The sequence below is a fragment of the Barbatula barbatula genome, assembly GCF_947034865.1.
Source record: "Barbatula barbatula genome assembly, chromosome: 24".
Classification (NCBI taxonomy): Eukaryota; Metazoa; Chordata; class Actinopteri; order Cypriniformes; family Nemacheilidae; genus Barbatula; species Barbatula barbatula.
The window spans coordinates 1,378,772-1,404,171 of record NC_136787.1 but is presented as its reverse complement, the minus strand read 5'-3'; the positions used below and the strand labels follow the sequence as shown (position 1 = coordinate 1,404,171).

Genomic DNA, 25,400 nt, shown 5'->3' with positions numbered 1-25,400 from the left:
AACTGACCTAAACATGGATTATAATATATATATATATATATAATTGCTTGTTTTAAACATAAACTTACCCAATTCATATATTTTCTTCATGACCACATATCTTTGGTCACCGTATATTGATTTAAGAATGTTTAGATATTTGTAGTAAAAGACAAGACATCCGTAAGAAATTCACAAATGTTTCACTGCTTTTCACAGTCAATTTCACAGTTGTTATATTTCCATTATATAAGAGCCCCGATTTAACTTGACATGGGGAGATTTGCAAACATGGCCTTGTACATAAAGTTTCTTCAATAATATATAAAGAATAGTCAATGTAAATGTACTCTCTTGCATGATATTTTATTTTAAAGACATAAGCCCACTTTCTTTCTTCTCCTTGAAAGAAATAGTAATAAAGTAAGACAAATATTTTCTTACAAAATGTGTCATTTTAGGCAAATATTTCTAATCTAACAGGTCACTTTCGAAACCGACTTGCCAGGTTGGGAAATATCAGTTCTTGTTATTCTTCTGGAACGTATGCAGTACCAAAATGTAATTGTGGCGATAGCGATTAAAAAAAGTAATGTTCTTACAATGGAAAGAAGAACAATTGTAAAAATCGGTTCTGTGGAATCATCACCTGAAACAAAACAAATGATGTCAGGTCAGCATACTTCATAAAATAGTACTATATTTACAATTAACAATACATTTAAAATAAAACGTACCTGTTATGTGCAGTCTGGTTCCATCACCGAAATAAATCTCCCCACATGCAACGACAGCACAGTAGTGAGTCCCAGCTAGAGAAATGGTGAGGGCTTTTTTAGAGACGCTGTAGACACATTTACGTTCTCTGTGACCAGCATCAGAGCTCCACTCACACCGAGTGTTCCTCATCCCGTGCACTTTAATGATTCTTGGATGAGATGGTTGAGATGTGTGTATGAGCCAGTAGACACTATGGTTTCCCACACAGCTCTGATTGAGAACAGTACACTGCACATTCACTGACTCTCCCGGCTGAACTGGATATAAAGCGTTTTCTAATCCTGTTTAAAAACAATGATTATTGTCTCTTAATAAAGTTATCCCTTACATAGAAAACATTTATCATCTCTCAGCTTAAAGATGGATTGTTCATGTAATAAAGTAGGCCTACTATAAAGTGAATTCTAGCATTGCAAACACTGAATTTATGTTTCCAAATGCATTATCAACACAATACATGAACATTGGCTACACAAAATGCAAATGACTTGAAGTCATACCTTGAACTATCAACTCTGTTCCCTGGATGAATTCCAATACATTGGAATACGCGCTTCCACAGTAGTATGTCGCTGAGTCTGAGAACTGAAGGTTTCTTATCACCAACTGATTCACGCCTTTTTCATTCAGCACAGAAAAGCGTGAAGTGTCGTTAAAATCATGGTAAAAAGTGGCTTTTTGTTCGTACTTGTAAGTAGTAGCAATAAGCCTGGGATTCTGCCCAAGTTCGTGCTTGTACCAGGAGAAGTGCATGGCCATTTGGCTGTAGAAAACGCAAGGCATGTGAATCGATTCTCCCCATTTAGCAAACACAGTCGTGTTACTTCTGTTCAATGCAGTCAGGCCTACAAACAAAACAAAAGTAACATAATATATTTCACAAGAAAATGTTAAGATATTGTATGACATATCGCTTATTGCTCCCTGAACCCTCGGTAAGTCGCTTTGGATAAAAGCATCTGCTAAATGACTATATGTAAAGGGAAAATATAGTTTTATTAAAGTATAAAATATTAGTAAATGAAGAGTTGGGTTTCAAAATGAGATCCGTTTAAACTGTTATAATCATTTAAAATGTTAAAATCATGTTTTTATAAAGTTATCGTGTTTTTATTGTGTTAGTTAGCTGTATTTTTTTAAGGCTTAAATCAAAACAAAGAAACTGTAGTTTGAGTGATATTAATTGGAATTAATTTTTCAAGATTTAAAAAAAAAAAGGAGCTCAACTCTTCAAACATAAATATAATGAAAAGGAGACTTCAACTCACTGACTGGAAAGAGAAGCAAATAAAGTCCACTGTATAACATCTCTAGATTGATTTATCTAGTAAAATTAAGAAAGTGTAAAAATGAACGTCAGTGCCCAATGAGAGCAGACAACAGAATGAACAGTGGGAACACACAATAGAATCTGTTTGTTGCAGTGTGGTAACTTGACCTTTTTAGTTTCAAGTAAGTCCAGACCAGAACAAAGATTTGCTGTAATCATCATCATTGTGACCTGATTTTTATTGAAGGCAGTAGACATCGCTTGCCAAGGCTGTCAGCTCAATGTGGCATGAACAATCAGGAAACTAGCACATTTATTCAATGTTCTTTTGACACAATATCCCATGTTTCGGTGGTGACTGCACGTTTTTGGAAGTAAATGTAATGTTTTGGTAGTGACCACAATACATCTGACAGTAAATATCTGATAAAGCACCGACCCACATCCCCCAAAGGATCCAACATAATGATGACTTCAAACCGTTTCAATTGTGAGTGTTTTGGAAGTGACAATTCTAGATGCTTTTGAGTTAACAGTATCTCAAAGTGAACACATGGTTAGCACAGGTCTGAACAGTTGTACTGTACATACATATAAACTTAATTCTATGGAATAACACCCAAAACGCTTTCTGAATTGCTGAGAAAAAATGTGTTTGGCAGTGGTGTTCTTTAACTTTAGATTTTGATCACATTTACTTCAAAGTGAAGGGACCTATCTACTCACCATGTAGCTATGAGAAAGGGGTGCAGTCTCAGACAATTAAATAAAAACACATGCTGTTTCATTAAATATGATATTCTAATGTTATATTACAATATACTATACATTAAAGGTAATATTAAAGTTAAGTGTCAGCTAAATAAATGTTAAGCTGGGCAGTATAGACACTTGGAATATAAATCATCTTTACAGGAAGAGGTGGAAAAAGATATCATGGATTATAAGAAATCAAATAAAAACGTTTTTAACCTGGTTTTAAAAATACTAAAAGTAGGTGCAGTTCTAATTTCCATAGGCAAACATTTCCAAAGTCTTGGAGCAGCTATGGAAAATGCTTGATCCCCACAAATCTTGGGCCTAGATCTAGGAGCAACAAGAGCTTCAGATTGGCGGACCTAAGTGCTCTTTCAGATTGATAGACTGTCAACAGATCAGGTAGGACCCATTTAATGACTTAAAAACTAATAAAAGGACTCTAACATTTACCCTATAATGCACAGGTAGCCAATGAAGTGACTAAAGAACAGGAAAAATATGCTCTCGTTTACAAACTCCTGAACCATGTCAAGGCAATTTCAGTGATGGGCGCATTCGAAACAGGCTTCATGAAGCCTCAAAACCCGTATCAAATCTGTTGTATCAAATCAGTGCTTCGAAGCACGTATCAAACTTGCAAAGTCACATAACTTTTTGCTTTATCATTACAGTTTCGAAACGTAATTTTGCTAAATAATTTGGCATTTGACATACATTATTTATAAGATGAGTGCAGTAAAAAGTCAAAGGACAATTGAAGCCTATGGGACCATATTGAAAACAGCCTTGTGAGGTATGTGATGGCAAATCATGACTACGATTACCTTATCAATGTTGAAATACCGCACTTCTACCACCTTCATATATTTTGGATAAATATCAATTAACAGGGGGTGGAGTTCACTTTTACCTAGGGTGTCTCACATCGAATTAGCTAAGTGTTGCACAAAGAAGTCACGTGACATATTCCCTGTTCACAATTCTCTTGAGTACCGAGTAGACTTCATAGATCGTAAGCTATCAAGGACGAATGCTATCATTAGTCCTCATAAACAAGAATAACACCACAGCACACAAAGTGACCAAATCATTAAGACAATCTAACAGAGATCACAGAACACCATTAAACTAAAACAAAGACAAGTGACAGGGACGAGTGAGAACAGTTCAAAAAGAACAGAATTGCCATTCATTAAGTTCCAGCGTCCTTTTATATGCCAGCAGACATTTGACTGGCAACGGATAGGTCGGCATCACACCGTTAATCATGATTGATGACTCTCGAGACCAGTGGCGGTTCTACATTGAATTGCACCCCGGGCGAGAACACCTTAATCTGCTATATCATGTTTTATGACAATTATGACAGGTTATGATGTATTGGTTAATGTAAAGTTGTCAACAAAGACCTCAAACAAACAATATTTGCATGAAAAATGTCATAATTGAGCGATTGACACTTAATGACAGTTGTCATAAACATGCATAAAACGTCCTTCATATTCATGACATGTGTCATGTAGCAAATAAATAGCAAAGGTTATGTTCGTCTTTGAAACTACCTACAGATTGGAAAATTCTGTTTGCTCATTACAGGGCCTAACGTTAACCCAACTGATGGAAATAAATCATAATGACTGAACTGTTTTGTTGCAAAGCACAATATTATGGTGAAATTAGATCTCGTGTTTGTTGACTTAAAACCAAATAGAATTCTTTTATATATACACTATTAATTTCAGCTTCCTCTCAGATTGACCCAAAATGCTTAATGTTTTTTTAATGTAGCCTACTACTATTACGTTTTATTTCTGTTTTCTCACGACTGACGTGACACAACACACAGCTTGTTCTAATGGGATTGGTGCGCCACATCCAGTGTGGACAAAATGTAACATTATAATGGTTCTAATGTGTGAAGTGTCCGGTGTAGACTAAGTGTTAGAAGTTTCTAACACCGTGTATACACTGGACGCGACAGGCGTGATGCGACATGACAACCTGCTTGTTCTTCGTTGTGCCGCACCACAAAAATAAAAATTATAATGAGTTCTAATCTAATTTCTAATGTCTTTTGTCGCATCGTGCCGGTCGCGTCCGGTGTAAACACGGTGTAAATAGCACCTTTGTTTAATAATGTACGTGTATCTGTTATCATAACAGTTTCATATGTAACATTGTTTATTGTGTTAAGGTTTTTGCTAATGTCATGGTTTGGGTTTTAATGTGATTTGCTTTGAATCTGTTAAACTACTGTTAAATTGTCCTAGTGATATTACACTACTGGAACACTATTTATCATTAATCCTCACAGCATTAACTACACATAGTTTTAACATGATGTGAATGGGAAATCAAGCTATAGCCTACTGTATCTCTCTTGTCTTTGTACAATGTTTAAAATAAATATTCTAGTCATACTAGACGGAAAATATTGTTTTACAAACATTAAGGAATATTAATGAGTGGTTGTGTAAGCTGCTTAGCTGTTATCTAATTGTATTGTTTTATATATACAGTTGGTACGGAAAGTATTCAGATTCCCTTACATTTTTCACTCTTTGTTATATTGCAGCCATTTGCTAAAATCATTTAAGTTAATGTTTTTTTTCTCATTAATGTACACACAGCACCCCATATTGACAGAAAAACACAGAATTGTTGACATTTTTGCAGATTTATTAAAAAAGAAAAACTGAAATATCACATGGTCCTAAGTATTCAGACCCTTTGCTGTGACACTCATATATTTAACTAAGGTGCTGTCCATTTATTCTGATCATCCTTGAGATGGTTCTACACCTGATTTGAGTCCAGCGGTGTTTGATTATTCTGATTGGACTTGATTAGGAAAGCCACACACCTGTCTATATAAGACCTTACAGCTCACAGTGCGTGTCAGAGCAAATGAGAATCATGAGGTCAGAGGAACTGCCAGAAGAGCGCAGAGACAGAATTGTGGCAGGCACAGATCTGGCCAAGGTTACAGAAACATTTCTGCTGCACTTAAGGTTCCTAAGAGCACAGTGGCCTCCATAATCCTTAAATGGAAGCCGTTTGGCACCAGAACCCTTCTTAGAGCTGGCCGTCCGGCCAACCTTCGCTATCGGGGGAGAAGAGCCTTGGTGAGAGACATAAAGAACCCAAAGATCACTGTGGCTGAGCTCCAGAGATGCAGTCGGGAGATGGGAGAAAGTTGTAGAAAGTCAACCATCACTGCAGCCCTCCACCAGTCGGGGCTTTATGGCAGAGGGGCCCGATGGAAGCCTCTCCTAAGTGCAAGACACATGAAAGCCTGCATGGAAGGACACCAAGATGGTGAGAAATTAGATTCTCTGGTCTGATGAGACCAAGATAGAATGATGAATGCGGTTAAGTACAGCAATATCCTGTACGAAAACCTTCTCCAGAGTGCTCAAGACCTCAGACTGGGCCGACAGTTCACCTTCCAACAAGACAATGACCCTAAGAACACAGCTAAAATGAAAGAGTGGTTTCACAAAAACTTTGTGACTGTTCTTGAATGGCCCAGCCAGAGCCCTGACTTGAACCCAATTGAGCATCTCTGGAGAGACCTGAAAATGGCTGTCCACCAATGTTTACCATCCAACCTGACAGAACTGGAGAGGATCCCCAAATCCAGGTGTGAAAAACTTGTTGCATCTTTCCCAAAAAGGCTCATGGCTGTATTAGATCAAAAGAGTGCTTCTATAAATACTGAGCAAAGGGTCTGAATACTTAGGACCATGTGATATTTCAGTTTTTCCTGATGTCAGCACTTCTGTGTTCTGTCAATATGGGGTGCTGTGTGTACATTAATAAGAAAAATGAACTTAAATGATTTTAGCAAATGGCTTCAATATAAGAGTGAAAAATTGAAAAAGCGCAAATCATTTTAGCTGAAGTCTCAGTTTCAGTCATACTCTCACATATACACACATAGTGCCTATAGGTATACTGACTGATTTCAACAAGGTACTGTATTGCTGTACCATGTAAGGGTTTCATTGAATTAAACAACAGGCATTATCCTAATTTACTGTAGCTTGCGACAGCCTTTTATTTATTTGAGAATGATTTGGATTTAAACTGAAGAGGTTATCTGAGATACATGCAGGCTGTATATTGGATTTATCTTTAGAAAAATAAAACTGCGAGGCTGTAATGTATTATAAGATGTAAAGTACGGTTTCGGTTTGACACCATTTGACTTCAAAACTAGTATGTGAAGTAGCCTGCATTCTAACATAATATTCTATCCACGTTTAATCCGTTACAACGAAATACGCACCAGCTAAATCACAGGTGTCCTCCAGTTGTTCATGTATTTGAAGGTGATATCAGTTGCATTTCAAACATGTTTACTTCTGACCAGTGCAAATGCAACCAGATAAAATGGCCGCCTAGTTTTCAGAGAACTACTTGAGTCATACCCAGTTCCAAACATGGTCTACATGTAATTTAGATTTATTCTGAAACATGTTTGAATTCATATAAAAAGTAAAACAAGACATTACGAACATAAAACACGGGATTGAATATATGTTCATACATTTTTATTATGCATTAAGTAAATCAACAGTTCTGTGAAAAGGAAAGTACAGTATTTGAATTCTACCCTCTTTAAATCTTTGAAAGGTTTTAAGTGTTAGGTCACAATACATAATCTGGTCCTTAGCAGATCATAATACTAAATCTATAGTAAACACAACCTCAGATGAAATGTAATAGTGCATAATAGATAATACTAATAATAGTAAGTTTGCTTTACTTGGATTATTTCAAACTAGTAGAGTCTAGCGTAGTAAATTGAAATGAAGCATGCTCTAGAAATATAAAATGGTGAAAATCACACCTTTGCAAATAAAGTAACATTATTTGACCCTTAAAGTACAGTGTGAAAGTTACAGTCCACATCCTGAGAGATATTTGCTCACATCTTTGTTCTTGCAGTTGTCACGCCAGCCGTACCTAAACCAATAGAAGGTGGATTATTTATATTTAAAACAGTGAATAAAAATACAATTAAACCTGCTCTATTGCTATATAATGTATGTTTTAGAGACCCAACACATAAACATGATAGCACAGCTGTAACCTACCATGCAGAGAGGCCTTGCTTTCTCGCTATGATCTTGGCACAGGCAACAGACAAAGAAATGTTATTGTTCAGCAGCTCTGGAAGAGGAAGGGGTGACCAATTTCAGTGAGGACAACAACAACGGTGAATGCATTACATAAATGCTGTCACGCCCAGACGTCTTTGTCTTGGCTGTCTGGTTTTGCTGCTTAGTTCTGTTTGTCTTCCCTCCCCATTAAACGGCCTCTTACCTTCTCTTACCTCCGCAATCTCGCTTCCACTATAATTTTATTTCATGCAAAACATAATATTTGACCTTCATTTTTTTACTATTGTCGATGATTTCTTACCTGAACAGTTGATGTTACAGCCATTGTTGGGTTGGCCAAGTTTGTCATCCTCATCGTAACACCAGTAGCGACTGTTGATCTGGAAAATCCCGTAGTCTGTTGAGCCATTCTTGTTGCGGTTTTTGGCTGCTGTGTTGTAGCTTGACTCCGCATACGCTAAGCAAACCCCTTAAGGTATAGAAGAAGAATAAAATAGTAACACTTTGAAGAATATTCTGAACATCTGTATAAAACTACAAATTACAATTTTACTAACAATGTGTTGACTTGTCAAAAATCCCTCAAATGCAAAAACTACTGAGCTACTGAACTAAAAATTGAGAATTACTTACAATCTCCCAGATTAGAGTCACTCATGCCACCGGCCTTTAGAGCTCTCGCTAGTTCACATCTCTCAAATCTCTTTGCATTTGCAGTCAAAATGACCAGAAGAAACACAAAGACCTTCATGCTGTTTCTTTGTTGCTCTCTTGCCTTCGCTCTGTTTTTACTTTCACTTTTAGAGACTTGGATTTGCCACGTCTTCTGTCAACCTTCACCACTAGATGACGTCGTTCCCCATCACTGCACATCTTGACTGAAGTAACCTGAAGTATTCCTTTAAATGTAGATGTATACTGTATGTGCTTCACAGAATCCATTTATTCATTTACTGAGTGAATAATACATGCCAGTACATTTTAATTGCTCACATGATGTAAGATGTAAGAGACAAGCGAGGAATCAAATTAAACACGGAGAAAGGTCTTTATTGAAGGAAAAGAAACAGATACAAATCAAACCATCTAAAGTGGGAAAGATCTTCAAAGATCTAGGAAAAGTAAACACGCAGCACTCTACAGAGGGAGAAGAGGTGAAAAGAGCAGAGCATTTTAAGTTCTTGGTGTCTACATTTCATGTGATCTTACTTGGTCAAATGTATCTCAATGGTTAAAAGTCTCAGCAAAGATTTTTTTCTTAAGGAAATTGAAAAGACCTCAACTGCCTCCAATACTACTGAAAAACATCTATCACAGTCCCATAGAGAGTTTATTCTCCTATTGCATGAAAGTGTGGTATGCCAGCTGCACTGCCTCTGACTTGAGAGAACTTCGAAGTGTGGTTATGACAGCACAAAGAATCTATGGTGTTGAGCTTATACATTTGACTGAGGTTTATACTAGTCGATAACAGAGGAGAGCGAGAAGTATTGCTACTGATTCAACCCATCCAGATTACCTCCTGTTTGAACTCCTCCATCCAGGAGATGATATAGGACATTAAAAACTGGTACTAAGACGTCGGGAAATTGTTTTTTCCCAAGAGCGGTAGCTTCTATAAACTACACTGCTGGAAATATATTATTTTAGTTTCCTGTATGTTAAGTGTAACGATATATGTGCTGCAAATGGAAAGTTCCATAAAGAATTTCGTTGGAACTTTTTTACAATGACAAATAAGTCTAAAACGTATTATTTAGCTAGTTTTGTAAAGTGGCCCAATCACCTATATACTGAAGAATGATGCCATATGTCATATGACATAAATTCATTGTATTTCACAATTTGTTTGACATATTTTAGCTTTCAGCCATTTTGGTGTATTCTTCAAAAATAAGAAGTGTTCATAGTGATTTTCCATATATTTTCTCTGTCCAAAAACAGTTTTTGGACGAAATAGGGGCTGTCAGGCCACAAGTGGCTCGCAGACGTTGCGCTCGTAATTTACATTACTAAACACCTGAATGCATTAAATGTCAACCTTCAGTAAAAGACACTTGGTCTTTACACTCTCTGGTCTTCATGCGCTAAGGGCTGCTCTTTAACTTCAGCTGCAACAAACTGCTTCTCTTATCCCATGGGTACTGCTACGATCCTGACACAAGACTAAAAAATCCTTAACAAGGAAGCAGGTTTGTGACAAGGAGAGTACATATGGAGTAAAGTAGTGGTGATCAGGTGCAAAATATTCCGAGGACTTAAGTCAAGAACGGGTGAAGTGTGAGGTGAGGTCTGGTGCAGGAACCATGGTCACATCCCTTACACAGGCATGAAGCAATGATGGAAAGATTAATGTCGAAACGGGGGCATCATGGCACGTGGCACAAAGAAATGAGCGATGGCCATGTGCTTCCAAACACAAAAGAGGAAACTGCCACAATCCTGTCACAATAAACTAGTCCGCGATTGCAAACAGAACAGACCAAGGGGGACCCCATGATGGCGCTCGCGAACGGAGCAAGACAATTAGAATGTGTTGTTTCCAGGTAAACTTGGGATCTCTCTGCAAGCTTAGTAGGTAAATCCTTCATTTGAATGTGATCATGATAGTGAGAGCTAACGTAGGGGTACATGGTATATAGCCAAATTCGTGCTAAATGTTTATTAATTCAGTCACAAATATTCCACTAGATGGGAGATGGTGGATGATCCAGAGAGTGTAAACACTAACATTAAAGTCTTCATTTTATGTTTTTGAACCAGAGCAGTTGCTCTGGTTCAAAAACACTTTAGCACAGAGCTGATCGTGTGGGGTTTTGCCCCATTCCTTTGTCCGTATTGTTTGATGTTACATGTGGTTTCTGTGGTGCTCTTATGGATTTACAGTGCCGTCCACTATTATTGGCACCCTTGGTAAGTCTGAGCAAAGAAGGCTGTAAATATATAAAAAATAAATATTTTATTCAAAAAACTTCATTTGCATGAAAAACAGCTCTGAGTCTTTTCTTTTATGTCTGACAAGGTTTGAGAATATATGGTAAGTCATTCAAATCCATTCCTTCACTCAGAATCTCTTAAGATCCTTCAAATGTTGGTGCTCTCTTATCTTCAGTTCATCTTGCTCATGTTCTATAGTGTTCAGATCAGGAACTGGGATGTATATGGATGTCTATGGCAGGATCTTGATTTTGCGTTTATTGACAAAAATCTTTGTTGAGTTTGATGTTTATTTTGAACCAGTGTGCTGATGGAACATCTAACCAAGACTCATTATAATATTTCTAGCAGAGCAAGTCAGGTTTTTATGTTTTATTTGGCAGTATTTGATATAAAACATGATGCCATGTATCTGAACAAGATGTCCAGAACATCTGGTATAAAAGTAGTGTTGTGGAATTTTCTTATTCCTTAATCAAGGTGAGTCAATTTTGACTAACGCAATATACAGAGACATCAGGTACTTTGCAAAGTATTTTATTGTCATTTAATCTGCATCATAAGCAATGAGCATGGTGCAGAGCAAAGGCACTCTTTCCTTCTGCACCCAGAGTTTATATATTAAAACGTGAAAACCCCCTCCCTTTGCCCCCTAGCCAGAATCCCGAGCTGGTTTCCGAGAAGTGATGCCCGTTATTCCAAACAGAACATCTTGGCCTCTGCTCGAGGGCAAAGGCAGAGTGGTATGACGCGTATAGAGAAAAACATGATAACATACAAAAGAAAACATAGATAAAAACTTCGTAAACATATAGACAGACACATCAAGAAGCTAGACTACAAAATTTCCATTACATTCCCCCCTTTTATCATATATGATAACCAAAATCTTTATACTTTGACCATGTAAGATGAGCAACGCCCTTTCTCTTACAGGTTTCATTCTTCTATCTAACCAGTTCTTAAAATCCCACTAGAATTGGTAACACCACCTGCTTCAGCCCCACTCTTTCCATATTCTTACTCTCATTTGTGGAATTGCTCCCGTTCCCTCATAACTAAAAAATTTTTTTGAGTTAGAGCTAGTCTAAAACTTTCTCTTTTTCCTTTTTATTTGGCCGTCCCAGGGGATAATGGCCCACATTTTCAAATATTGATTGCCTTTTTCATCACATCACCTGAGGTACACGTACCTCTACACAAATACATATTTGTTCCCCAGTACCTAGCAGAATTAGGGTAACACTGTCCCTCCCCATACCATTTCATTAAACTTGGAATATAGTGTTGCACAGAAACAAAATCCTATAATCTCTCATTCCTCGGGGTTCGATGCGTCCCCGACTGGAACAGTTGATTCCCTTTGTCAGCACGACCATTGCGAAGAGCCATTGTGGATGCCATTTTGATGGCCTACGGTTGGAGCTTGGACACCTTTTTGCAGTGGGAGGCATGTCTTTTCCATGACTTCCTCCTGAAATCTTTGACTACCACGAAACCTCCTGGCTGGAGCTGTGTAATGGTTTGTCAGCTCCGTTTGCTACTGCTCCTTTGACCTGCACAAACATTTTGAGAGCAAAAACACAAAAACACATTGCCTTGTAACATCCCCCCTTTTGACGCGTGGTCTAGGCCATGCGTCAAAATCGCAAAAGCAGAGAAAAAATGTTTTGGCAAACAGGAGAGGCCATTTGGGCCCCCCCAAACATTGTCTGTGTATTTACATGAGCACTCCTTCCAGAATGCACGCTCAGCTGGTTCTGCAAAATGTTTGCATCTCTGCAAGAGAAAGAGTTTTGTTAGTGATTTCTGGAGAAAATCTGTCTGTGGCTCCGATGTTGCTTGCTTTGCTGCAAGGTCAGCTCGTCGGCTTCCTGCAAAAAATAGTTTCAGATACAAAAGTGTGTGTGGCATAGTCACACACAACAATGGCTGATGGTAGAAGAATGGCAGATAGCATATCAGCAACCGGTGTCTGATTAAGAATGTTTTTACCATCAGCTTTTAAAAAGTTTCTGTGTTTACACAGTGTGCCAAAATCATGAGCTACACCAAATGCATTTCTACTCTCTGTGTGAATGTCTACATTTTTATTCTTTGCTAATTCGCATGCGCGTGTGAGTGCAATGAGCTCTGCTGTCTGAGCAGAGAAACGGTCCCTAAAAATGATATCAATTGCTTCTTTTCTTTTGGACTTGCGATGTCTGTAATTGCAGACACGCTTTGCGGACAGCTGTCTGCCGCGGTCAGTAATTTCGTGACCCAAAAAATGAACAAATCGTTTTGCCAGCTGGACTTTGGAGACATTTTACTTTGTGTTCTTTTCTCTTATCTTTTCAAACTGGAAACAAAGGCCTGCGCACCGGTAAATTTGGGCATGGCACAACTATGCCTTTATTTTTTAATCTTTTTATACTCATTAAATATTGGCCTTATGCCATTGAGGGCTTCTGTTTTGAGGGGGTATTGCTGTTTGCGTGGACGAAAATTACCCTTGGGCGTTATCACAACAGGCTCACAGTTCCTAAACAACCAAACATAATATTTTCCTGTTATCAACAGTTGTACGGGCACCTTTCCCAAAATTTCTTCATAAATCTTTTTGTGTGTGAAAACACTTCAAGTCCCCTTGTTGCTGACAGACAGGCATGATTCTCACGATGGGCATGCAACAAATTTGAATATTGCACGTCATCCCTTTTAACCCATTCTATGGCGTGCGCATATTTGTCAGCAAAACACCCACAGCTCCCCACACCATTGTAATCAACGTCATGAGGCTCTGTGAGGCAAAACTTTCTACATCATATTTACGTAATTCAAAACTACATCGTACAGCTGTACGAGCGCTGCACTCGGGTCGTGTTGATATCATGCTCAATCTGTCATCATACACATTATGACTCTGCCCAGCAAATCAATCGGGCAGCAGTCAGACATGAGAAACCTGCGTTGAAATTTGTCACTCCCCAACTCACATTGCACCCTTTTGACATAAATCATTTTACATTAGAGCCACTAGCATTTAGGGAATAAACAGCTAGTTTAGACTCTGGCAAATTTAAACACTTCTTGTGAATCACAGTAGGCTATTTGTTGCCCCTGAATCTATCAAAAATTCAAGCGGTTTGTTGCACACAAGCATTGTGCATTTTAGCAAAGTTCAGAAAGCGTTTTCATTCATCATGGAATGTGAGCTAAGCAGATCTTCGTTGCATACAGTAGGAAAAAGCATTTCTTCATTGCATATGCTAAGGGAAATCATACTCACCACCCTCGGAATGATGCCTCACCTCCTCACTTCCATCTACCTTTTCTCTTGACCTCCGTGATCTCCGAGGCTCAGGACAATCTTTGTGCCAGTGCCCCGTTCTTCCACAATTGAAACACTTCTCTGGATCATAATTACTAGAGGGTTTAAAACCTCCTCTCCCTCGCCATCTTCCTATTCTTCCGTGTTCTCCTCCGATATTCATTAGAGCCATGTGGAGTTCTTTATCTTGGGTGTTTTTCTTCTGAAGCTCTTTCTTGCCTGTTTGTCTTTCGGCGTGTACAGCATGACGGACGATCTCACTCATTCTCATGTGATCTGGCTCGATGCACGATTTTTCCACTTCTCGTCTCAGCTCTTCTCTGAGGTTCCGCAGAAAGGTGGATCTGAGATGTCCTTCGAACGGACCAATGTCCGGTCCGTCTGAATCAGGTTGAAGTCCAGAATGTTCTTTAAACACTTCCTCCACAGGTCATTTACCCTGTAACTTTCTCAGGTCAGATGGTTTCCGTTTGACTTTCAACAGTCTCTCTAATTCTTTCATTGAGGGTGAGAATTCTTTGTAAAATGTCAAAAGTTCTTTATACGTCGGTGCTGGTTGCGCTCTTTCTTGCTTTTGACGCACCACGGGCTGCGGTGGAGACGGCACTGGTGCTGGTGGAGATACTGGTGGGGGCACTGGAGCTGCCTCGATCGGGTTCAGATGTCGGCGAGGAGGGACACAATCATCCTCCGGTTGGTGTTTGTACTCAGTCATAGATGGGGGTAAAGAAGACAGAGGGGTTAAATCATTATATTCAAGCAAAACAGGGTACAATGGAGTTTTCGGTGGTAGCAGTTCTTCCAATGCCTTTTCTTTAAAAACATAGTCACGTCTATTTGCTTCCTTCTCCCATAATTCTAAACATTTACACGCTTCGTCATATTTTTCTCTTTCTTTTTTGGACATTTTAAATATGTCCTTTTTCCCCATGTGTTCTCTTATTTTCTCTAATTTTGTGGTACTAAATGTACCATTTCCTGGAAAGTTACCTTTTTCTTTTAAATAGGGTACACCTTGTAAACTTCCCGTTCCCCACCTTTTCCTCATTTCTCTGTATGTTGGTTTATCCATAATTCTGAACAGTCTCCCAGACTGTTTAGAATCTATCTCGATTCTGAGTAGTCTCCCCTCTTTAACTGTCTTAAGCAGTCCTCCAGACTGTTTAGAATCTATCTTGATTCTGAGTAGTCTCCCCTCTTTAACCAGACTGTTTAGAATCTATCTTGATTCTGAGTAGTCTCCCCTCAGACTGTTTAGCGCTAAGTAGTCTCCCCTTTCTTCTTAGACTGTTCAGAATATTTTCAACTCACCGTTTTTCACTTTTGTGCCTTGCACTGAGTTCTTTTGGGATCACGTCAGCCTGGGGTCCGGAGTAGAGTTCTCTCGTCCCTGTATGGGGTTAGAGCTGGATTTGCTATGTCCAGGATGATCAGTCAACTCTAATCCGTTCTCCATCAGCCTTGTGATCCCATACCTCGTCGCCAAATTGTTGTGGAATTTTCTTATTCCTTAATCAAGGTGAGTCAATTTTGACAAACGCAATATACAGAGACATCAGGTACTTTGCAAAGTATTTTATTGTCATTTAATCTGCATCATAAGCAATGAGCATGGTGCAGAGCAAAGGCACTCTTTCCTTCTGCACCCAGAGTTTATATATTAAAACGTGAAAACCCCCTCCCTTTGCCCCCTAGCCAGAATCCCGAGCTGGTTTCCGAGAAGTGATGCCCGTTATTCCAAACAGAACATCTTGGCCTCTGCTCGAGGGCAAAGGCAGAGTGGTATGACGCGTATAGAGAAAAACATGATAACATACAAAAGAAAACATAGATAAAAACTTCGTAAACATATAGACAGACACATCAAGAAGCTAGACTACAAAATTTCCATTACAGTAGGTTCACAACAATTAAGATCTGGCAACATATTAAACTGTGGACATGGGGCATTTTTTTACCAAAGCTATCTTGTGTTATTGCTGGCAAAAATACTCTTTTTCATTTCATATGGCCATAGAGCCCAGTCCTGGTTTGTTTTTGCATGAGAGCAGAAGATTTGTTTCTTGAACGGTGTCCCAAACAACTTGTGGTGATGGAGGTGCAGTTTTCTTTTATTTTATCTTTGCTCTTTGAAGAGACTTTGGCCTCTACAATGCTTCTCCTCACTGTGCATTGAGACAATATAGACACACAACCTGTTTCAAGCTGATTTTCAACATCTCCAGTCCATTAAAACTTCTTAATCATTTGCCCTGATATTAAGAAATGAGATCTGAATGGGTCAGGAAGATATGATTTTTTTTGCATTTTAATCATTTTTTATTTACTTTCGTGTTCATTTTTCCTGATTCCTTTATGGTGATAATAATCTGTAAAGCTGCTTTGTAACAATGCAACTTTTAAATTTGAATTACAAAAAAAGTTATTACTACAGTTCTGGGACTGTACTTTCCTTGTTTGTTCTCTATTTTGTCTTGTAATGGGGTCAGATGAAAATGTCGTGTTCTTTCAGATGCAGGATGGAACTTTATGGTTTGGTGACCTGTTTTTTAAGCTTGCGTTATTTGTTGTGGCATATTAACTTTAAAGGAAAGAGCAAGCAGCCACAACTTTAAATAAAACTCTAAGTAAAAGTTTCTTAAACCTATATCGATGACAAAATTTGTCTTTTGGGGTGGTTTTAAACTTGGGTTTAAATTAAAATACTTAACATTAACTGACAATGAACTCACAGTGCCAGAAAAAAATTGAGGAACAACAAAAAATGCTTTTGGTCAACCAATAAAAGATAACACACGTGCTCCTCCAATCTGCACAAACATAATTTTGTTCAGAGTCTCTTTTTTAAAAAGAAAATGTGCTAGGGAGCACAAAATATTCTCTATAGGTAATGCAAAGGTTTTCTAATGCCCCGTTACCATTATAATGGACACGCAGTGACAAACCACTCATTTCAATGGAGAGATTTTTGGCAGAAAGAAAACTCATATGGACGTCGAAGGAGCTATTCTCTATTCTCAAGGCAGAGAAAGAAAACAAAAAAAGAAACAAACAAAAAAGCAGGGAAAATGCTTCTTAAAGGGATAGTTCAGCTAAAATTAAAATTCTGTTCCCCTTCAGTCGGTCTCTCGACGTTGTGAGAGACTGACTGGAGATCAAACCCCAGTCAGTCTCTCACAACGTCTCGTTCCCTCCATCAGGGAACTGAGGTTACAGACGTAACCGAGACGTTCCCCTTCAGTCGGTCTCTCGACGTTGTGAGAGACTGACTGGGGTTTGATCTCCAGTCAGTCTCTCACAACGTCTCGTTCCCTCCATCAGGGAACCGAGGTTACAGACGTAACCGAGACGTTATCATTTCCTTACCTTAGAGTTGTTCCAAACCGGGAATAAATTGATTTGTTCTGATCAACACAGAGAAAGATATTTGGCAAAATGCTTATAACCAGACCCCCATTGACTACCACAGTTGGAAAAATACAATAGTAGACAAAACTATAGTGCCCCAGATCTGTTTGCTGTCCTACATTCTTCAATAATGTCTTCTTTTGTATTCAACACAACAAATTTTTCAACAGATTTTTTTCCTTCTATGGGAGTCAATGGGGGCCAAATCTGTTTGGTTATAAGCAATTTTCAAAACATATTTCTCTGTGTTCATCGAAACAAAGACATTTATACAGATTCAGAACAACCCGAAGGTGAGGAAATGACAGATTTTTGGGATCTGTTGTGTGATGGCAATTGGGCTTGTAATTTCTTGTATTTCTTGTCTTGTATATCTACTGATGTTTTTGTTGTTTTATGTTATTTGTCATTGACATGGAAATAATGTTTAGTACTGTCATCGATGTGCTACTGTAATACAAAGAGCCACAATAAACATTTATTGCATGTATACAAGGAACAGACGGAGGATCATCCACACACAAGAGGACACACAAACAATAACTCGCAATGAACTGACCTAAACATGGATTATAATATATATATATATATATAATTGCTTGTTTTAAACATAAACTTACCCAATTCATATATTTTCTTCATGACCACATATCTTTGGTCACCGTATATTGATTTAAGAATGTTTAGATATTTGTAGTAAAAGACAAGACATCCGTAAGAAATTCACAAATGTGTCACTGCTTTTCACAGTTGTTATATTTCCATTATATAAGAGCCCCGATTTAACTTGACATGGGGAGATTTGCAAACATGACCTTGTACATAAAGTTTCTTCAATAATATATAAAGAATAGTCAATGTAAATGTACTCTCTTGCATGATATTTTATTTTAAAGACATAAGCCCACTTTCTTTCTTCTCCTTGAAAGAAATAGTAATAAAGTAAGACAAATATTTTAAGCAAACATTTCTAATCTAACAGGTCACTTTCGAAACAGACTTGCCAGGTTGGGAAATAACAGTTCTTGTTATTCTTCTGGAACGTATACAGTACCAAAATGTAATTGTGGCGATAGCGATTAAAAAAAGTAATGTTCTTACAATGGAAAGAAGAACAATTGTAAAAATCGGTTCTGTGGAATCATCACCTGAAACAAAACAAATGATGTCAGGTCAGCATACTTCATAAAATAGTACTATATTTACAATTAACAATACATTTAAAATAAAACGTACCTGTTATTTGCAGTCTGGTTCCATCACCGAAATAAATCTCCCCACATGCAACGACAGCACAGTAGTGAGTCCCAGCTAGAGAAATGGTGAGGGCTTTTTTAGAGACGCTGTAGACACATTTACGTTCTCTGTGACCAGCATCAGAGCTCCACTCACACCGAGTGTTCCTCATCCCGTGCACTTTAATGATTCTTGGATGAGATGGTTGAGATGTGTGTATGAGCCAGTAGACACTATGGTTTCCCACACAGCTCTGATTGAGAACAGTACACTGCACATTCACTGACTCTCCCGGCTGAACTGGATATAAAGCGTTTTCTAATCCTGTTTAAAAACAATGATTATTGTCTCTTAATAAAGTTATCCCTTACATAGAAAACATTTATCATCTCTCAGCTTAAAGATGGATTGTTCATGTAATAAAGTAGGCCTACTATAAAGTGAATTCTAGCATTGCAAACACTGAATTTATGTTTCCAAATGCATTATCAACACAATACATGAACATTGGCTACACAAAATGCAAATGACTTGAAGTCATACCTTGAACTATCAACTCTGTCCCCTGGATGAATTCCAATACATTGGAATACGCGCTTCCACAGTAGTATGTCGCTGAGTCTGAGAACTGAAGGTTTCTTATCACCAACTGATTCACGCCTTTTTCATTCAGCACAGAAAAGCGTGAAGTGTCGTTAAAATCATGGTAAAAAGTGGCTTTTTGTTCGTACTTGTAAGTAGTAGCAATAAGCCTGGGATTCTGCCCAAGTTCGTGCTTGTACCAGGAGAAGTGCATGGCCATTTGGCTGTAGAAAACGCAAGGCATGTGAATCGATTCTCCCCATTTAGCAAACACAGTCGTGTTACTTCTGTTCATTGCAGTCAGGCCTACAAACAAAACAAAAGTAACATAATATATTTCACAAGAAAATGTTAAGATATTGTATGACATATCGCTTATTGCTCCCTGAACCCTCGGTAAGTCGCTTTGGATAAAAGCATCTGCTAAATGACTATATGTAAAGGGAAAATATAGTTTTATTAAAGTATAAAATATTAGTAAATGAAGAGTTGGGTTTCAAAATGAGATCCGTTTAAACTGTTATAATCATTTAAAATGTTAAAATCATGTTTTTATAAAGTTATCGTGTTTTTATTGTGTTAGTTAGCTGTATTTTTTAAGGCTTAAATCAAAACAAAGAAACTGTAGTTTGAGTGATATTAATTGGAATTAATTTTTCAAGATTTTGAAAAAAAAGGAGCTCAACTCTTCAATCATAAATATAATGAAAAGGAGACTTCAACTCACTGACTGGAAAGAGAAGCAAATAAAGTCCACTGTATAACATCTCTAGATTGATTTATCTAGTAAAATTAAGAAAGTGTAAAAATGAACGTCAGTGCCCAATGAGAGCAGACAACAGAATGAACAGTGGGAACACACAATAGAATCTGTTTGTTGCAGTGTGGTAACTTGACCTTTTTAGTTCCAAGTAAGTCCAGACCAGAACAAAGATTTGCTGTAATCATCATCATTGTGACCTGATTTTTATTGAAGGCAGTAGACATCGCTTGCCAAGGCTGTCAGCTCAATGTGGCATGAACAATCAGGAAACTAGCACATTTATTCAATGTTCTTTTGACACAATATCCCATGTTTCGGTGGTGACTGCACGTTTTTGGAAGTAAATGTAATGTTTTGGTAGTGACCACAATACAACTGACAGTAAATATCTAATAAAGCACCGAGCCACATCCCCCAAAGGATCCAACATCATGATGACTCCAAACCGTTTCAACTGTGAGTGTTTTGGAAGTGACAATTCTAGATACTTTTGAGTTAACAGTATCTCAAAGTGAACACATGGTTAGCACAGGTCTGAACAGTTGTAATGTACATACATATAAACTTAATTCTATGGAATAACACCCAAAACGCTTTCTGAATTGCTGAGAAAAAATGTGTTTGGCAGTGGTGTTCTTTAACTTTAGATTTTGATCACATTTACTTCAAAGTGAAGGGACCTATCTACTCACCATGTAGCTATGAGAAAGGGGTGCAGTCTCAGACAATTAAATAAAAACACATGCTGTTTCATTAAATATGATATTCTAATGTTATATTACAATATACTATACATTAAAGGTAATATTAAAGTTAAGTGTCAGCTAAATAAATGTTAAGCTGGGCAGTATAGACACTTGGAATATAAATCATCTTTACAGGAAGAGGTGGAAAAAGATATCATGGATTATAAGAAATCAAATAAAAACGTTTTTAACCTGGTTTTAAAAATACTAAAAGTAGGTGCAGTTCTAATTTCCATAGGCAAACATTTCCAAAGTCTTGGAGCAGCTATGGAAAATGCTTGATCCCCACAAATCTTGGGCCTAGATCTAGGAGCAACAAGAGCTTCAGATTGGCGGACCTAAGTGCTCTTTCAGATTGATAGACTGTCAACAGATCAGGTAGGACCCATTTTATGACTTAAAAACTAATAAAAGGACTCTAACATTTACCCTATAATGCACAGGTAGCCAATGAAGTGACTAAAGAACAGGAAAAATATGCTCTCGTTTACAAACTCCTGAACCATGTCAAGGCAATTTTAGTGATGGGCGCATTCGAAACAGGCTTCATGAAGCCTCAAAACCCGTATCAAATCTGTTGTATCAAATCAGTGCTTCGAAGCACGTATCAAACTTGCAAAGTCACATAACTTTTTGCTTTATCATTACAGTTTCGAAACGTAATTTTACTAAATAATTTGGCATTTAATAATCATTATTTATAAGATGAGTGCAGTAAAAAGTCAAAGAACAATTGAAGCCTATGGGACCATATTGAAAACAGCCTTGTGAGGTATGTGATGGCAAATCATGACTACGATTACCTTATCAATGTTGAAATACCGCACTTCTACCACCTTCATATATTTTGGATAAATATCAATTAACAGGGGGTGGAGTTCACTTTTACCTAGGGTGTCTCACATCGAATTAGCTAAGTGTTGCACAAAGTCACGTGACATATTCCCTGTTCACAATTCTCTTGAGTACCGAGTAGACTTCATAGATCGTAAGCTATCAAGGACGAATGCTATCATTAGTCCTCATAAACAAGAATAACACCACAGCACACAAAGTGACCAAATCATTAAGACAATCTAACAGAGATCACAGAACACCATTAAACTAAAACAAAGACAAGTGACAGGGACGAGTGAGAACAGTTCAAAACGAACAGAATCGCCATTCATTAAGTTCCAGCGTCCTTTTATATGCCAGCAGACATTTGACTGGCAACGGATAGGTCGGCATCACACCGTTAATCATGATTGATGACTATCGAGACCAGTGGCGGTTCTACATTGAATTGCACCCCAGGCGAGAACACCTTAATCTGCTATATCATGTTTTATGACAATTATGACAGGTTATGATGTATTGGTTAATGTAAAGTTGTCAACAAAGACCTCAAACAAACAATATTTGCATGAAAAATGTCATAATTGAGCGATTGACACTTAATGACAGTTGTCATAAACATGCATAAAACGTCCTTCATATTCATGACATGTGTCATGTAGCAAATAAATAGCAAAGGTTATGTTCGTCTTTGAAACTACCTACAGATTGGAAAATTCTGTTTGCTCATTACAGGGCCTAACGTTAACCCAACTGATGGAAATAAATCATAATGACTGAACTGTTTTGTTGCAAAGCACAATATTATGGTGAAATTAGATCTCGTGTTTGTTGACTTAAAACCAAATAGAATTCTTTTATATATACACTATTAATTTCAGCTTCCTCTCAGATTGACCCAAAATGCTTAATGTTTTTTTAATGTAGCCTACTACTATTACGTTTTATTTCTGTTTTCTCACGACTGACGTGACACGACACACAGCTTGTTCTAATGGGATTGGTGCGCCACATCCAGTGTGGACAAAATGTAACATTATAATGGTTCTAATGTGTGAAGTGTCCGGTGTAGACTAAGTGTTAGAAGTTTCTAACACCGTGTCTACACTGGACGCAACAGGCGAGATGCGACATGACAACCTGCTTGTTCTTCGTTGTGCCGCACCACAAAAATAAAAATTATAATGAGTTCTAATCTAATTTCTAATGTCTTTTGTCGCATCGTGCCGGTCGCGTCCGTGTAAACACGGTGTAAATAGCACCTTTGTTTAATAATGTACGTGTATCTGTTATCATAACAGTTTCATATGTAACATTGTTTATTGTGTTAAGGTTTTTGCTAATGTCATGGTTTGGATTTGAATGTGATTTGCTTTGAATCTGTTAAACTACTGATAAATTGTCCTAGTGATATTACACTACTGGAACACTATTTATCATTAATCCTCACAGCATTAACTACACACTTTTTCAACATGATGTGAATGGGAAATCAAGCTATAGCCTACTGTATCTCTCTTGTCTTTGTACAATATTTAAAATAAATATTCTAGTCATACTAGACGGAAAATATTGTTTTACAAATATTAATGCGTGGTTGTGTAAGCTGCTTAGCTGTTATCTAATTGTATTGTTTTATATATACAGTTGGTACGGAAAGTATTCAGACTCCCTTACATTTTTCACTCTTTGTTATATTGCAGCCATTTGCTAAAAACATTTAAGTTAATGTTTTTTTTCTCATTAATGTACACACAGCACCCCATATTGACAGAAAAACACAGAATTGTTGACATTTTTGCAGATTTATTAAAAAAGAAAAACTGAAATATCACATGGTCCTAAGTATTCAGACCCTTTGCTGTGACACTCATATATTTAACTAAGGTGCTGTCCATTTATTCTGATCATCCTTGAGATGTTTCTACACCTGATTTGAGTCCAGCTGTGTTTGATTATTCTGATTGGACTTGATTAGGAAAGCCACACACCTGTCTATATAAGACCTTACAGCTCACAGTGCGTGTCAGAGCAAATGAGAATCATGAGGCCAAAGGAACTGCCTGAAGAGCGCAGAGACAGAATTGTGGCAGGCACAGATCTGGCCAAGGTTACAGAAACATTTCTGCTGCACTTAAGGTTCCTAAGAGCACAGTGGCCTCCATAATCCTTAAATGGAAGCCGTTTGGGACCAGAACCCTTCTTAGAGCTGGCCGTCCGGCCAACCTTCGCTATCGGGGGAGAAGAGCCTTGGTGAGAGACATAAAGAACCCAAAGATCACTGTGGCTGAGCTCCAGCGATGCAGTCGGGAGATGGGAGAAAGTTGTAGAAAGTCAACCATCACTGCAGCCCTCTACCAGTCGGGGCTTTATGGCAGAGTGGCCCGACGGAAGCCTCTCCTAAGTGCAAGACAAATGAAAACCTGCATAGAAGGACACCAAGATGGTGAGAAATTAGATTCTCTGGTCTGATGAGACCAAGATAGACTAATAAATGCGGCCAAGTACAGTGATATCCTGGACGAAAACCTTCTCCAGAGTGCTCAAGACCTCAGACTGGGCCGACAGTTCACCTTCCAACAAGACAATGACCCTAAGAACACAGCTAAAATGAAAGAGTGGTTTCACAAAAACTTTGTGACTGTTCTTGAATGGCCCAGCCAGAGCCCTGACTTGAACCCAATTGAGCATCTCTGGAGAGACCTGAAAATGGCTGTCCACCAATGTTTACCATCCAACCTGACAGAACTGGAGAGGATCCCCAAATCCAGGTGTGAAAAACTTGTTGCATCTTTCCCAAAAAGGCTCATGGCTGTATTAGATCAAAAGAGTGCTTCTATAAATACTGAGCAAAGGGTCTGAATACTTACACGTTATAACGGTAAGACTATAGTGGACAGCCTGGTGCTCTCCAGTTTTGATGAGACCGTGACGTGGATCTTAACTTTGGACGAGGCAAGACAGCATAATTTAGTGAGAACGTCACTCACCCATGAACTGGGAGCAGACGAATCTAACTCCCAGTCTCGTTGAACAGCGCTCCTCAAATCACGGGACCAGGAGGGACAAGGCGGGGCTCGAGCAGCACAGCGGAGGACGTCAGCAATCCCAGCGCAATCGAGGACAGCAGAATTTCCAGCACAGCAAAGGGTGACAGTAAACTCAGCACGGCAGCGGACGACAGCTATGCAACCGAGGAAGAGACGGAACCCACACAGAGTCGACAGCAGAACCGGCACCTCAGCAAAAGAACTTCAGGCTTCGACACAAGCAGACATTTATCCGGGCGATGATCGCGGTAGCAGGCATAAACAATCCAGCAATAACGTGGTAGCAGCATAAACAATCCCGCAATAACGTGAGGACAGAGTTGCACAACAGAGTTCGCGGGGCCACAGACACACGCCACCTCAGTTCCTTCGCTCCTTTAACAGTCTGCGATTTGACGTGGCAATCACCAACAGCTGCCCATCTAATCAGCTGTGGTCCGGGCACCCAGAAGAACACGGGGGCGTTACCACACGTTCCAACTCCTGGTCAAACACCCACCAACATGATAGCGTGTATAAAATAAAATCACAACAAAACGTAAGATCAAATAAGGAAAGAAAACAACCCAGTGCCAATACACACAAAATAAAATAACCCATAATCTCTCCAT

The 25,400-nt window shown here is 38.4% G+C and overlaps 2 protein-coding genes across 4 annotated transcripts; both read right to left on the bottom strand.

Annotated features, from left to right (window-relative positions):
* On the bottom strand, positions 1-25,400 carry nitr9 (novel immune-type receptor 9). Of its 3 annotated transcripts, XM_079448120.1 has the most exons (5): positions 24,730-25,400; positions 20,121-20,176; positions 1,260-1,604; positions 717-1,040; positions 1-628 (listed from the first exon to the last, which is right to left on the bottom strand). In XM_079448120.1, the coding sequence occupies exons 2-5, from the start codon at positions 20,158-20,160 to the stop codon at positions 456-458; spliced, it is 882 nt and encodes a 293-aa protein (XP_079304246.1). In that variant the 5' UTR covers positions 20,161-20,176; positions 24,730-25,400; the 3' UTR covers positions 1-455. The 3 variants fall into 3 exon arrangements, 2 of the variants coding, with proteins under 2 accessions (XP_079304246.1, XP_079304247.1); XR_013786194.1 differs by lacking the exons at positions 20,121-20,176; positions 24,730-25,400 and having other exon boundaries at positions 1,260-1,344; positions 1,448-2,693; XM_079448121.1 differs by lacking the exons at positions 1-628; positions 717-1,040; positions 1,260-1,604; positions 20,121-20,176 and adding exons at positions 18,437-18,723; positions 18,812-19,135; positions 19,355-19,699.
* On the bottom strand, positions 7,323-8,730 carry LOC306889198 (lysozyme C-like). The gene is made up of 4 exons (XM_079447934.1): positions 8,551-8,730; positions 8,219-8,386; positions 7,891-7,966; positions 7,323-7,759 (listed from the first exon to the last, which is right to left on the bottom strand). The coding sequence occupies exons 1-4, from the start codon at positions 8,666-8,668 to the stop codon at positions 7,693-7,695; spliced, it is 429 nt and encodes a 142-aa protein (XP_079304060.1). The 5' UTR covers positions 8,669-8,730; the 3' UTR covers positions 7,323-7,692.

Bases quoted from the DNA above. Each gene is read 5' to 3' on its own strand.
- LOC306889198 (XM_079447934.1), bottom strand. From the start codon at position 8,668: ATGAAGGTCTTTGTGTTTCTTCTGGTCATTTTGACTGCAAATGCAAAG. The intron at 8,387-8,550 runs GTAAGTAATTCT...CTATACCTTAAG, and splicing joins TGACTCTAATCTGGGAGATT to GGGTTTGCTTAGCGTATGCG. The intron at 7,967-8,218 runs GTAAGAAATCAT...TTCCTCTTCCAG, and splicing joins CTGTAACATCAACTGTTCAG to AGCTGCTGAACAATAACATT.
- nitr9 (XM_079448120.1), bottom strand. From the start codon at position 20,160: ATGTTATACAGTGGACTTTATTTGCTTCTCTTTCCAGTCA. The intron at 1,605-20,120 runs GTGAGTTGAAGT...TTTTGTTTGTAG, and splicing joins TTTGCTTCTCTTTCCAGTCA to GCCTGACTGCATTGAACAGA. The intron at 629-716 runs GTACGTTTTATT...GTTTTGTTTCAG, and splicing joins AACCAGACTGCACATAACAG to GTGATGATTCCACAGAACCG.